The 13,499-nt window shown below is 33.6% G+C and overlaps 1 protein-coding gene across 3 annotated transcripts; it reads left to right on the top strand.

The window, feature by feature from the left end:
* The first annotated feature begins 1,575 nt into the window (after positions 1-1,575).
* On the top strand, positions 1,576-8,829 carry LOC114732266 (uncharacterized). 3 transcript variants are annotated; one of them, XM_028919565.1, is made up of 14 exons: positions 1,576-1,861; positions 1,989-2,110; positions 3,421-3,521; positions 3,970-4,165; positions 4,246-4,338; positions 4,982-5,041; positions 5,193-5,267; positions 5,802-5,882; positions 6,566-6,918; positions 6,995-7,088; positions 7,175-7,338; positions 7,727-7,847; positions 7,944-8,117; positions 8,441-8,829. In XM_028919565.1, exons 1-14 carry the CDS (start codon positions 1,705-1,707, stop codon positions 8,468-8,470), a joined length of 1,821 nt encoding a protein of 606 aa, XP_028775398.1. In that variant the 5' UTR covers positions 1,576-1,704; the 3' UTR covers positions 8,471-8,829. The 3 variants fall into 3 exon arrangements, 2 of the variants coding, with proteins under 2 accessions (XP_028775398.1, XP_028775399.1); XM_028919566.1 differs by having other exon boundaries at positions 8,434-8,829; XR_003738971.1 differs by lacking the exons at positions 7,727-7,847; positions 7,944-8,117; positions 8,441-8,829 and having other exon boundaries at positions 6,566-6,871; positions 7,175-7,262.
* The last annotated feature ends 4,670 nt before the right edge of the window (positions 8,830-13,499 follow it).

Here is a 13,499-nt window from a genome sequence, read left to right as displayed (position 1 = left end):
TGTCAAGTAGTTTTTCATCTAAAAGTAGTTATGTTTTAAAAAGAGTAATTTAAGAAAACTAATTTATATTTGTGATAAATAACTAACTAAACTAATTTTTTTTAATTTATACAAATTACTTAAATAACTCTTATATTAAAAATCAGATATTGTATGTTCTTATTAAAAATAATTCTATTTACAGCATGCAGTCGCAATGGAGAGCACAACATGACAAAACCAATCCCGCTTCATCGGTGCATACTTCATTTTCATTCACTGAATTCAGATTTCCACTTTTTGTGCTTCCTGTCCACTCTCTTCAACCTTTCTTGTGACTCCTCGTGTTTTTCTGCATTAATTATATATGTCAAACATGTCTGTTTCATACCCACTCTGATTCTATGCATAAGAGGGGAATTTAGTCCCCTTTTCATGCCTAATTTTTTGTGACTTACTCTTGAAATTCCACTCTTTACCCTACGAACAAGGCTCTTTTTGAAATTCATATGTGTGTGTATATATTATAGAAAAAATTAATTTAGAGGTCTTTATAGTTTTTTTTTATTTTGAATCAGGTCCTTAAAATTTGTTTTCTTTTTATTGAGTCCTTTAATTTTTTTTATGTTAAATTAGTTACTCCCTACTATTAATTGTGACCAGCGCTGTTAAAAAATCTCTGTTAAGCCCGTTTGAATCATCTCTCCACTGAATCCTCAACTTCGTCTCTTTCCTCACCATTATCCCTGTAAATGGCTCAGCTTCCCACGTCCCCTCCATTGCAAAATATAAAGCTAATTTTAGTGTTGGAACTCATGCTTAAACAAAGTGCTTCTCCTCCTCCTTCATATTCCTTTCACTCTTGCTTCCTACTTCTTCTTCTTCTTCTCCTTCCTGACCAGAATTCGACAACTCTTCCTCAACTACTCATACTTCTACACCTTGCTCACCTTTCACATTCTCTGCCATTTTCTTTGATCTCTAAATGCAATGGCGGATTAGATTATTAGAGCCACCAAGAACTGGGTGCTCTATGTTAGGATGAAGCTCTTGCTCAAACACTCCAGGTTGCAACGAGAACGAAGCGACTTTCACTCTTATTACAAATGGCTTCTCGAGTGTTCCTTTTTCCCTTTCCTTCTTCTTCGTGCTCGTTTACGTCTCCTGCAACTTCAGTACAATCAATGGCCTCTCGATAATTGGTCGCACGTGTTCCCTAATCGCTTCCGCCATTCAACTCATCTCCTCCGAATACCATTTTTGGAATCGAAGGAGAGAGGAGACCGGGGTTGATTAGACGAGATAATAGAGATTTTTTAACAGTGTTAGTCATAATTAACAGGAAGGACTAACTGATTTAACAGGAGAAAATTAAAGAACTTAATTAAAAAAAATTCAAGGACCTAATTTAAAATAAAAAAAATTATGAAGACCTTCAAATTAGTTTTTTTTATTTAAAATAATAGTTTTATATTTAGATCAGAAAAATAATAAATAATGATAACTTTTAATACTTGTTTTATAATTTTTTGTTTCTTCTTGTAATTTTTTTCCTTCCGTACCGGAGCTTCGGATGACATGAGAATTCAAATCAGTCGGTCCCTGGTACGCAGCCGGGCGCGATCAAAGAGGCCCGCCTTGCAAGTTGAACTAGAACATAAACACAGGAATGTGAAATCCACCACTGTTTAGGCTTCGACTAAGGAAGACAAATCCACCACTGTCATGAACTTCAGTTTTCGTCCTCGTTTCTTACCTAGCTACCTCCGAAAACAAACTCGTCATCGACAAACCACGGACTCTTCCAACTCGGAAGCAAAATGGTCGGGATTCACCGTAACCTTACTTTTTGCTGCTGTTTCCGTTACCGCTGCTGTGTCCGGTATGAGCTATAAACTCTGTCTTCTCTGTCTGTGTTTATTATCTTTTCTCCTGTTTGGCTTCGCTCAAGCTTCAAACTTTTGAATCCCCAACCTTCAAGAACTTCATGTGAGCTGTTGAAAGTGCAGTGTACTTGTTCAAGAAAAAAACGAAAGCTTTGAACTCCAAGCTTCCTGAGCTTGAGGCATCCCTCAAGTCATCCTTAGAGAAATGTGCCTCTGAGAGGCAAGGCCGCATTAGGGCACAACAGGTTTCTTTCCTTACCTCACTTATTTTATTCAAATGACTGAATTTTTCTTTCTTCTATTTCTTTTTCTCTTTTTAATATGAAGTGCAAAAAAGTAAATGAAATTTGGTTAGCCCCCGCTTTACAAACAGGAAAAAATATGTTTTGTTAGGGGAAGCATATCGGACGGACAGAGTGATGCTTCTTTTTCATCCTTCTCGTTTTTTTAGAAGTTGTCAGCAAGATTATACCTTTCCATTCCTTTGATCCCCATCCATCCAAACAAAGCATTTAACTGTTATGTTGGAGCTGTTCTTGAAGTATTAATCTTAACGGCTAAGTGGTAGGACTAAGGAGTTTAATTGTTATTGCTCACATTTCCGTGATCAGAATTATGTTTTAGCATAAGCTGTGGTGACCATGTACTCTTTACATTTTAAGCCGACAAGCCTTTCACGTGAGAAAACTAGAAATTTGTTTTTGGGCTAATGAACATAATAGAGCTATTAATATAACCAATAACTGGCCTCAAGTTAAGAGGAGTTTGTTTTTATAATGGATGGTTGCCGGGTGGGAAATGATGGGGAGAGGCAGGAACTTAACCTTGAGGCATTGTTTCTATCTTATAAACTTAATGGAGTGTGGTGGATTATGCTGAGTTCCCAAACCATTATATCCCACCCTCAAGCCCAACTTTCAAACACCAAAAGCAAAACAGAACAGAACAAAAGTTGGAGGATTTGGAACGGTTTGCCTCATTACTTTTATTCAATTAATATTTTGCTCTCACTAAGCATTAAGGGAAATGAAATACTGGGGTAACTTGGAAGTTTGACCCTCCCCACACAAGTAATCACTATTAGCTTTTTAACTTCTAAATAACTGAAAAGGGGCTACCCTCCTTTTCTGCATTAGACCTTCAAACATTACTGTGATATCTCTTTCTCTTCCCATTCTACCGCACCCTCTCTATTCTCTTCAAAAACTTTCAAAGAGAACCAAAGCTTTCAAGTTGAAGAGGCCTTATATGTATATTTACTTGGTCCATGAGAGAGTGACCTTTGATGAATGTGGCGAATAACGTGTGACAGAACTTAAATTCTTTATTATAAGGACACTTTTGTATAACTTGGTGGCTAACTATTTGCTACGTGAATTTAGATTATTGTCATCAGAAGAAATATGTATTTAAATATTGATTTGTCTTTTATTAAATAAAATCTGATCTTCACTTGCATGCATTCTTGTGTCAGTGTTATAAAGTCTAAGAGACTTAATGTTATTGTTTGTCTTTGATACTTTATTTTCACTTGTGCTAATTTCTTTGCTTGCAGTCCTTGAGAAAAGCACTAGCACAACCTAAAAGTGAAAACGTAGAGATGAATTACTATCCCATGGCACCTATTGGCATCATCCAATCGTGCTTCACTACAAGGTAAAATATCTGTTGATTATTTCATATCTTATTTTATGAATAAACCGTTCATTTATGGTAGCTTGATACTGCCGAGTCAAGCAGTTTGAATTGCTCTTCCATTGAAATTCAATGGTTTAAAGCACCATGCTTGCCCTCGAATTCAGAAACTGGATTTTGATTTCAGTCCATTTTATCAGACGAAAAAGAACTAACGACTACACTGTTAACAGCTGTAATTATTTCTTCAGTTAGTCTCCATTATAATTATTTTTACTAATTCCATAGGCACTAAGGCATGTGTTGAGGTAGATAAATCGTGGTGTAATCTGCCTCCACTTGGACCATAGATCGAAACTCTTCTTCTGGTTGAGTCCATTCTTGTGTTTAGTGGGCATCATGCCTGGTTTTAGCGAATAATTGCTTGCTTGATGCTCCGTTAATTAACTGTCTTTTGACATATTTGCAGAAATGGAACACCAAGGCAACCCTTACTTGTACCTCTTGCTAGAGCATCTTTGATTTTCAATACAACTCGTGTACCACCGTCATCACTTGAGGGTCTTGCAGAATATTCTCACTGCTGGGTTATATATGTATTTCATCTAAATACAGATCTTGAGAAGCTATGGAACCATCCATCTAAGTCAAAGTTCAAGGCAAAAGTGTGTTCCAACCTCGTATATGGGATATCTGTTTGACACTTTTTCTATTGAAAATTAATGTTTAGTCGATGGATGTGCAGGTGAGGGTTCCAAGATTGCAAGGTGGAAGAAAGGGAGTGTTTGCTACACGCTCCCCTCATCGTCCTTGCCCCATTGGATTAACAGTTGCGAAGGTGATAACAAATGTTGGCTCCCTGTAGATTTTTCTGACGTGCTTGCTGAAACAAACATAAGTTTGCATAATTGCATGGTATTACGATTACTTCATTTAATTAGTGGGTGTTTGACTTAGCTTATTTTAAGTGATTTTGCATTATACGAGGTAAACATGAGAGGCGCTTTGTCTTGTAAAGTGTAAAAGTGCTCTTTTTTTTTTTTTTTTGCTTCCAAGCCCCCACTAATGTATAGCTAGTTTATTCAATTTAGAAGACCACCAAACTATCTAGATCTTGATCTCCCTGAAAATGTCAAATTCTAATGGATATTTATGCAAATCCTCGTAGCATTTCTGAATTGTTGCATACTTAAAAAGAACTCCTGTAAAATGATATCAGTGATTCAATGTTCTTGTTCACATTTATAGTGGTTGTACACAATTAATGAACGGTCTATCTCTGCCCTCCCTCCCTAGTAGTTATTCAGTATGTGAAAGGAAGTAATTCTTGTTCTGCTAGAGTTCCTGCCATTGCAAAAATTATATGCAAATAATTATTAATCATTGAAATTAAAAGTACTCCTTTTTCCTTTTTCTCTTGAAACAAACAAAACAAAATAGTAGCCCTGGTTTTCTTTCCTTGAGCTAACTGGGTTTTACAGGTGGAAGCTGTCCAGGGAAATAAGGTTTTGCTCTCTGGTGTGGACCTGGTTGATGGAACTGTAAGTTGGCTAATCTATGCTTCCCCATGCTAACACTACAGTCATTATGGGCTGCTTAGGCTATTGATTGCTTTGTTTAACCATGAACTTGATGCTGTTCTATGATAATGATGCGGAGTAAATGATACCTATTTCTGAACATCATCAACAGCCAGTGCTTGATGTCAAGCCCTATCTACCATACTCTGATGGCATTGTGGAAGCAAAAGTGCCTAATTGGTTGATGGTAATGATCCATTATCCTTTATTTGTATTTAATACTGCTTATGCTTATGTTTGGGTCTTTTAAACGAAAGATCCATGTTTTATGAGGAATGTGGGATATTGCAGTTCTTTTGTTACGTAGGTTATAATAGCATGACTAGATGCTATTTATGAAGTGTCGCACAGTTTAAGGTGGTAGATCATTGTAATAAATTTCGTATACATCTAATAAGAAAGATTTGTTATTAATCTTAACGTAGACTGTGTAACTTGGGCAGTAGGAGGGTGCTAAATCCGGAAGATGCATTTCTTCAATGATTTTTAACTAAAAATAATCATCACCTAGATTGTGGGAAGAAAAGGACTTGCTCAACCGTGGTACTCGTTAGTAGTCAATAAAATCCTAATGTTGTATTCCAACAATCATTTTTACTGATGATCCACATTAAAGATATCAAATATCTGAGTAATAGTTTATTTTTTCTTTCATCTTGAGTCTATAAAGCGATTTTCTTCTTCTTCTTTTTTTCCTGATTAATTTCATTTTTTTTTCCAGGAGGATAACTTACTTGCTGTAGCTTCTATAAGCTTCTCAGAGGACTTTACTTCAACCCTAGAAAATTGCTGGAGAATGGCAGTGAGTTGTTAATGACTTGCTTGAAATGTTGAATTCAATACCTGCCTCTGCATTGGCTAGCTTGAGGTGTACCTATATGATTTAGGACAAAATTTAAGCAGAGTTTTTAAGATGTTAGTTACCATGATCCTAATAAAAACATGACACATTTGCAGCTCAGCAACAGTTAATTGACTATTTTAAAAGTTTCTTTACATGCTATGTCTTGGTTGGAGAATCTCATAGGAATCACCAGAAAATCTTCACTTTTGTTAGTTAATTCAATACTACTGTTGATAAGTACGGAATCATGATGACTTTTGATGTACAATTTATTGACTTGCAAAGATAAATATCCTATTGAAGAACGCGTATCCCCAAAAACCATAATGTTTTTCAATCCTTAAAATACTCTACCTTGCACTAGCACGCTTAGTTTTTATCAATTTCTGTTAATGCTGTTAATGATGTGAAGACTCTTTTTCCCTTCTTAATAACTTGCATAAAACCTGCTTGCATTTTCTGCCTGATTTAAGATCCCTTGTAGCTAATGAGACCTCTCAATTCACTGTGAGATACTAAAAATGGCATGGTACCTTCTAAGCTCTGGGTTGTTGTGTAACACACGCACACGCACACACACGCGCACACCCTTTTATTGCCACTCATTTGGATGATATCTGTTGACCATCTTGATGCTTTAGGAAAAGAAATCACTTTATGCATCAGCAGGCGAATTCCAAAGCCTGATAAAGCAGGTTCTTTCATGGGATATTCGGTCGGTTAGTCAGCGGAAGAGGCCTCATGATGCGATTTCTAAGAAAGACAATGACAATGATGCATTGATGGATGACCCTTCTGATATAGATGGGAGCCTAGATGAAGCAGCTTGTATGCTTGAAAAAGAGCACAATTCTCTATATTCCAACGAAGTAATTTATCACCTTATTTTGGAGGGGCTGGATGTCTCCTATAGAATTGATGACAATAGTAATGTCATTGTTGAAAAGGTTTCAACTTTTGCTGGCCTAAGCAATGATCGTAATTTTGTAGCTAGGTTGTTTCTTTTGTATCCCAAAGTCTATTATTTTTATCAAAGTTACTTTTTTTACCCAATGTTTGTTTACTCTCAGCCTGCCAACATCGCCAACAAGTGTTTCGCAAGGGAATGATTTATTGACCCATGAACCACGTATCTCCATTTCTAATATTGCCAACATGAAGGAGGTGTGTTTTTTAACAATATCATGTACTGACAGATTCTGTATATCAAATAAAATAATTAATATTAATAACTTCTGATGATTTTGTAGCTTTCCTCCTTTGTGATACGGGCTGAGATAAAGAAAGTTGAGAAAAACTTTGGATGGTATTATGAGGGATGCAACAACTACAGCTGTGGTGCAAAATTGAAGAGCAAGGTTCTAAGAGTCAGCTGTCATGGGTGTCAAAGACCAGCGTCAGGGATTGTGCTTAAGTAAGTTATGTTTTTTTATCAGCACATTTTTATAGATTTTTTTTTTTTTTTTAAATTTGGTTCGATTAAATGGTTCTGTTTTTCTTTTTTTGATGACAGTCAGACAAGTTAAATTACTTTGCTTTTACGAAACAAAACAAAGGGGGAGAAAACAAAGAAAGAGAACTTAGCAATCCTTTTTGAATCTAATTTTGTTCACTTCTGCTTTTCTGACTAGATGTTGGATCTATCTACGTTTCTGGTTCTCTGTTTAGCACACTCATTGGGACTGTTTCATTTGTTGTTCATTGGCAGGAATTAGTACTGTATCTCAAATCTGCGTAAAGAAAACATAGACCATTCAAAACTGTTGCTGATAATATTTATCCATTTATGTTATTGATGCTAGATATAAAATACACTTTATGGTGGCTGATGATACTGGAACTACATCGGTTGTCCTTTTTGATGGTGTTGCCTCAAGGCTATTGAATAAAAGTGCTAAGCTCTTAAAGGATGAATTGATTGCGGTAACATTTTTATTCAAAATATACTCTGATTGATTCAGTACAATTCAATCCAGTTATTATTTGCCTTTAACTAATAATTTCCCCCAAAAAAAAAAGGAAGGACGGCCGGATTCTTTTCCTGATGAATTTGAGGATTTGGTTGGTCGGACATTTGTCATGAAATTGAGATTGAGTGAATACAATTCCAAGTACAGATCATCAAGCATTAGTGTTCAGTATCTATCTGATGATGCAGACGTCATTGGAGAGTTCACTCTTTCTGATCCCCAGGTAGTAAATTGATGTCATTAAATTATACTTTGTAACTTTTACGCTTGTTTTTTTTTTGTTTTTTTTCACCAGAACTTTTACGTTTGTTTTTGGTCATTCAGATTTTAGACTATTTCTCATGCATCACACTAGTGTTTGCTAACGTCATGAAGGTCCCTGATATTTCTGTTATCACTTCCTTATCTGCTCAAGCCTATATCATCTCATACTAAAATTCTTGATCATGTTCTTTTTTCCTTTAATTATATTAATTTTTCTGATTGTTTAATACAATAAATGAAGACATAATTATTAACTAAATCATGCTCTTATATAGAATGTAGGATAATATTTCTGGATTGTGGAGACAATGAAATGATGCTGTCAACTCCTAGCAACTGATCCGGATGATGACATCCCATTACTGAACCTGCGCGAGTCTATCCGATATTCTTAACTTTGACTTTTCAGCTTCAAAATCTACAAAGGTTATCAAGTACGAGATATGTGTTTTAGGAGACTGTGCTGCTTGTATTATTTTGCTGAATAACTAGAATGTAGCTTGTTTTTAGTATATCTATGATTTAGTTTTTTGAGAAAAACAATCGTCGAATTGTTCTGCAGATGTTTTGTGCTCAAGACTAAATTTAGAAGCTTGATGTGCCTATAGTAATGTGTTTTGATAGTAAATATGATATAGCGAAGTGATTTTATGTAGGCTTGTTTCCTCCTAGCTGATTTGCCTTATGGTTCTTTATTTATCACTTATTATTTGAATATATTTCTGACGTTGTTGCCTTGTGATGCAAACTTCTATCACATAACTTTAATTTCTTCAACTTGGGTGGAAAATTATAAAGGACTACAATTCTATGCCAAGCAAATTTGTAATTTGAGGTGTTATATCCTGGAAGCTAAAAAAAAAAGAAAGAAAGAAAGAAAAAGCAGAAACTAATATTTTACAGTAAAGCGTGCATTCTTTCATCGATGATTAAAAAATTGGAAATTCACTATTTTAGCTGCATTCAGCAAGGATGTAATTACTGATCAGTTTTTTTTTTCAAATACATATTGTGCCAAATAAAAGTTATAAGGTGACAAATATTATGAAAGATGAATGAGATTTTTTTTTTTTTTAGATAAGAAAATGTAGAATACATGATTACAGAATTTTGAGGGAAATTAATGTTTTGTAGCTTTACATATTATTAATTTATTATTGTCTTTTATAACTTTTCATAATTTAGCAATTTTAATTTTTTTAATAATAGCATGATAAAAGCAGACTAACCGAAAATATTTCAGTGTTCATAGTCTTTCCACTAGTGAAAAACCATTATAAAGCATTGGACTTAAATACACTGCCAAAATAACCTGCGCAAGTAGGAACTATGCACTGTTAGAAATCCCCGTCTTGGATGATCTCAGGCCATGCGATGCTAGAGATTTTTCCTTTTAAATAAATTTTTTTTGCATTAATTAATTAATTAAAAGGGAAAATTTTGGCCAAAAAAATTGAAAGCGAGAGATTAGGCACGAGTTCTCGTTAGTTTTCTCGCTCATCCTTACTTTACAACAATGAACAAATCAACTCAATTATAACCCTTCTGAACCCAAGCTACCTGACATAAAGTAAGATTATAATTTATTTGTCACTTTAACAATGTTTTCCTTGCTTTTATGTTTTTCGATTTTATATATTTTTCGGCAACTGTACAATTAATTTTTCATCGTGACTCTGCAAAGGTTACTTCTGAGCAGCTTAAGGATTCTCATCCCAGAGAATATACTTTCTTGAGTACTAGATGTAATAGTTAAAATACTCCTTCGGTTTTAAATATAAGATTCTTATATAGTATATATAATGGTCTTATATTTAGGATCGGAGGAGTATTTATTTTAGTTATAAGACTTTAATTCATTCTATCTCACCAATTTATAATTTTTCAAACAATTTGACACTATATAATGTATATTACATGTACTAAAGAGTTGTTAATAATGATAATTTTTTAATACAAAAGATGAAAGAGTATTTTAGAAAATCAACACACATTGATTTAAATATTTTAACTAATGAACACTTATATTTAGGACTTAGAAGAGTATTATTTTTCCTCCAATATGCCAGAGTCAGGGGAAAAAAAAAAAAAAAAAGGAGTCGCCTGAGGGCATATTTAGGATTTTTCTGCCTGAATTAACGTGATTGTCCATACTGCGTGGGATTTCTTTTGTTTAAATGAGTCTAGTATTCTAAACCTCAACTTTTTCTGTGTGTGTGTATAAAGTTTTGTTGATCATAACCTGGTTGCAAAGAATCTTTGCCTTTATTCTTGCATTCGTACGAGGAAGAATATTGGCTTATTACCTTATTTTGGAAAGACAGGATTTTCCCATGGAATTAATGACAAAAGCGATTTCTATGTCAAAAAGATTTTATTCTTTTTGCATCCTGCGATTGCTTTATGCCTGATGTTTTATTGCAATGGTCAAAAAAATCAAAGTATTGGCCAAATAATTGTCAAATCAAATGAATGAGATTTATGTAACCTTAAAAAAAAAAGAATGAAATATAATTTATTAAGTATACTTGGCATTCGAATCATGTGTATGAAAAAATTATATTAAAGGATTATTATAAATTAATCTCAATAATGGTGGAATTGAATTTGATAGAATCCGATATCAAATAATTATATTATAAAATTAGGAGTGTAATGACCTTATTGTGGCATATTATTATTATTATTATTAGGCACTGATTAGAATATTGTTGAATGAATCCTTAATCGAGGTGCTATAAGAATTAAAATTAATGATCTGGACAGTAGTAAAATATTGGCAGTTGTCCATTCAAATATTATATTTTTGTTAAATTTGATGGCTGCTTGAAAAGTTTCTTCCAAACTATAGAAAATAAATGGGTCAGATTTTTGTGAGAGCACGAGCAGGAATCTGTGGGGATTTCCTCAGCAGAGGCTGCCACAACTGAGTTTCAATAAAAATTTATATGACTAACAAATCATATGATGCAATAGTGTTGATGAGAAATTATCTCTTGAAAATAATAAAAATATTTACATCAACGTTATTAAATCATTATTTTTGAGTTTAAAGAGCAGGGATTAACAGCCGAAAGTTATAAATGAGATTAAATTTGCAACCTGTCATTTATGAAAAAAAAAAATTCACATCGCTAAGTTACAGGGCCATGAACATTAAATCACCTCTCTCTTAGTTAATATTCCCCAATTGAAGCTCGATGAAGAAAGCCCAATGAAAAAAAAAATAATCATCTTGAATTAAAAGGAGGAAATTAACTAAGACAGAGCATTAAATAATAACGGGATTAGGTTTAATGAAAGATGTTAGTCACTCACAACATGATGAATAAATATTTGAATCCTCACAAAAAGAGTAGCCATATTTAATACTCCTTCCGATCTCATATACAAGCTTCAAATAACCTAATTGTGTTTATTAAACTAGCAGTCAAAATTAGTTAAAAATAATAAATAGATCAAAAATGTATTTTTCCCTCCAAATTTGTCCATATTTATTAAGAGAGTAAATAAAAGAGGAAATAAAAAGAAAAAAATGAAGAAGGAGAACATATGGGGTGATGTTAATGAGAGAGAGGGGGTACTAAATATGGTTAACTAAGGACAAAATAGGAAAAAAAAAAGTAATAAAAGCTCGGACAAATTAAAAAATGAAGCTTATATTTTGAACTAGACCTTTCTTTAAAAGTGAAGTTTATATATAGTACTAGAGGGAGTACCCAACAATATCTCAAATAGGGTTACTTTTTTTTCGGTAGGTATGTGTATTTTCTTATTAAAGGCAATCATGTTCGAGGCATTATTGAGTACTAAATATGGGCACCTCTCCCAGTAAGGATTTAGACATTAATTCATCACATTGTGAGAAACTAGTCCATTTTACTAGACCCAATCCTTATTAGTAATACGATTAGTTTTAATAAGAAGATACTTGTGCCTAACAAAAAAATAGACGGGGATTGTTCCAGGTTGGCCCCTTTCTTTTTGGATTAAACAAGGGGCAAATTATTTCAGGTCCTCTGAAAACAAGAAGGTGGCCCTTTTATTTTGTTGCTGAATAGCGAGGGGGTCTAACGGCCTGAACAGATATACTCCTCCGGTCTTTAATATATAACCTAATTATTGAGTTGATTTTGGTCCTAAATATAAAACTTATTTATCATATTTATCAGTTTTTTCTAAATTATTCTTATGGATATTCCCTCAACTGTAATCAGGAAACGTGGATATTAAGAAAGATGATTATGGTGTTCTAAAAAAAAAAATCATATTTTTAATAATTAACTAACTTACCTAACTTCTTTAATCTAATTAAATTACTTAAATAGATCTTAAATTAAAAATCGGAGGAGTAACATCCTAACTACTAAAACGTTTCATATGGATCCCTCCTTTCCATTTTTGAACCATTCAAATTGAACTGTAATAATTTAAACATATTTTCTTTTTAAACGTGCTAATATTGTTTTTCAAAATTAATTTATATCGTTTAAATTAACTTGAACTTTTGCAAAGAAGAAATAAAATAAATTTTTTCGAGTTACTGATATCTTTTTATTGGAAGCAATCTTGTTCAAGTTACTATCAAGTACTAAATATAAATATTTCTTTCAACATGAATTTGGATAATCATTCTTCATATTGTGAGAAACTAAAATAATTTTATGAAGTGATCTGGCTAAAAAAAAATAGAGTGAAGAGAATTCAATATACCTTTTAAATATATATTCACGTTTTAAATTGTATGAATGCAAATAATTAGTCATTCAGTATTAAATGTAAGATCCTTAAAGAATACTCTATATTGGAAGTATTAGCTATATTTGACAGTGAGATTAACTTAAATCCAAGTTAGTCAAATCATACCCCCAAGTCCTTTTTTTTTTTTTGCCAACACATACCCCCAAGTCCTTAATGAAGCGCTAATGGCTTTCCTCCTTTTATACTTTGAATGACACCATTGGGCCTGCGGCCCATGTGCCTCCACTTTGATCGATACCCATGTCCTTAGCCTTATGTCGTCGTTTGAATGAAAGTAAACTGAGAGCCAATGAGAGTTTTATTCTTTCTCTCTCTCTCTCTCTCTCTCTCTCTCTCTCTCTCTCTCTCGTTTCAAATTAAAATAAAAATTAATTAAGAAAATAATTTACTGACAATAAGAAAAGGGAGCGAATCAAAGAAGCGGGCCGTGTCATTAATAATAGCAGGTCACATTCGGTGGCTTTGCATGGGTCCTAATCCTCCTGTCTGTAAGATTGGCACAAGATTCGACCGCCCGATTAAGCAATAGAGTTCAAAGAAATGTCAGTTGGGTTGTTGCTTGCGAGGTGGGATGTGGAAT

This window comes from Neltuma alba, unplaced genomic scaffold (assembly GCF_004799145.2).
Source record: "Neltuma alba isolate B1F8T4 unplaced genomic scaffold, ASM479914v2 tig00012898_pilon, whole genome shotgun sequence".
NCBI classification, from domain to species: Eukaryota; Viridiplantae; Streptophyta; class Magnoliopsida; order Fabales; family Fabaceae; genus Neltuma; species Neltuma alba.
The sequence above is the reverse complement of the archived record's forward strand: the minus strand, read 5'-3'. Positions and strand labels throughout refer to the sequence as shown.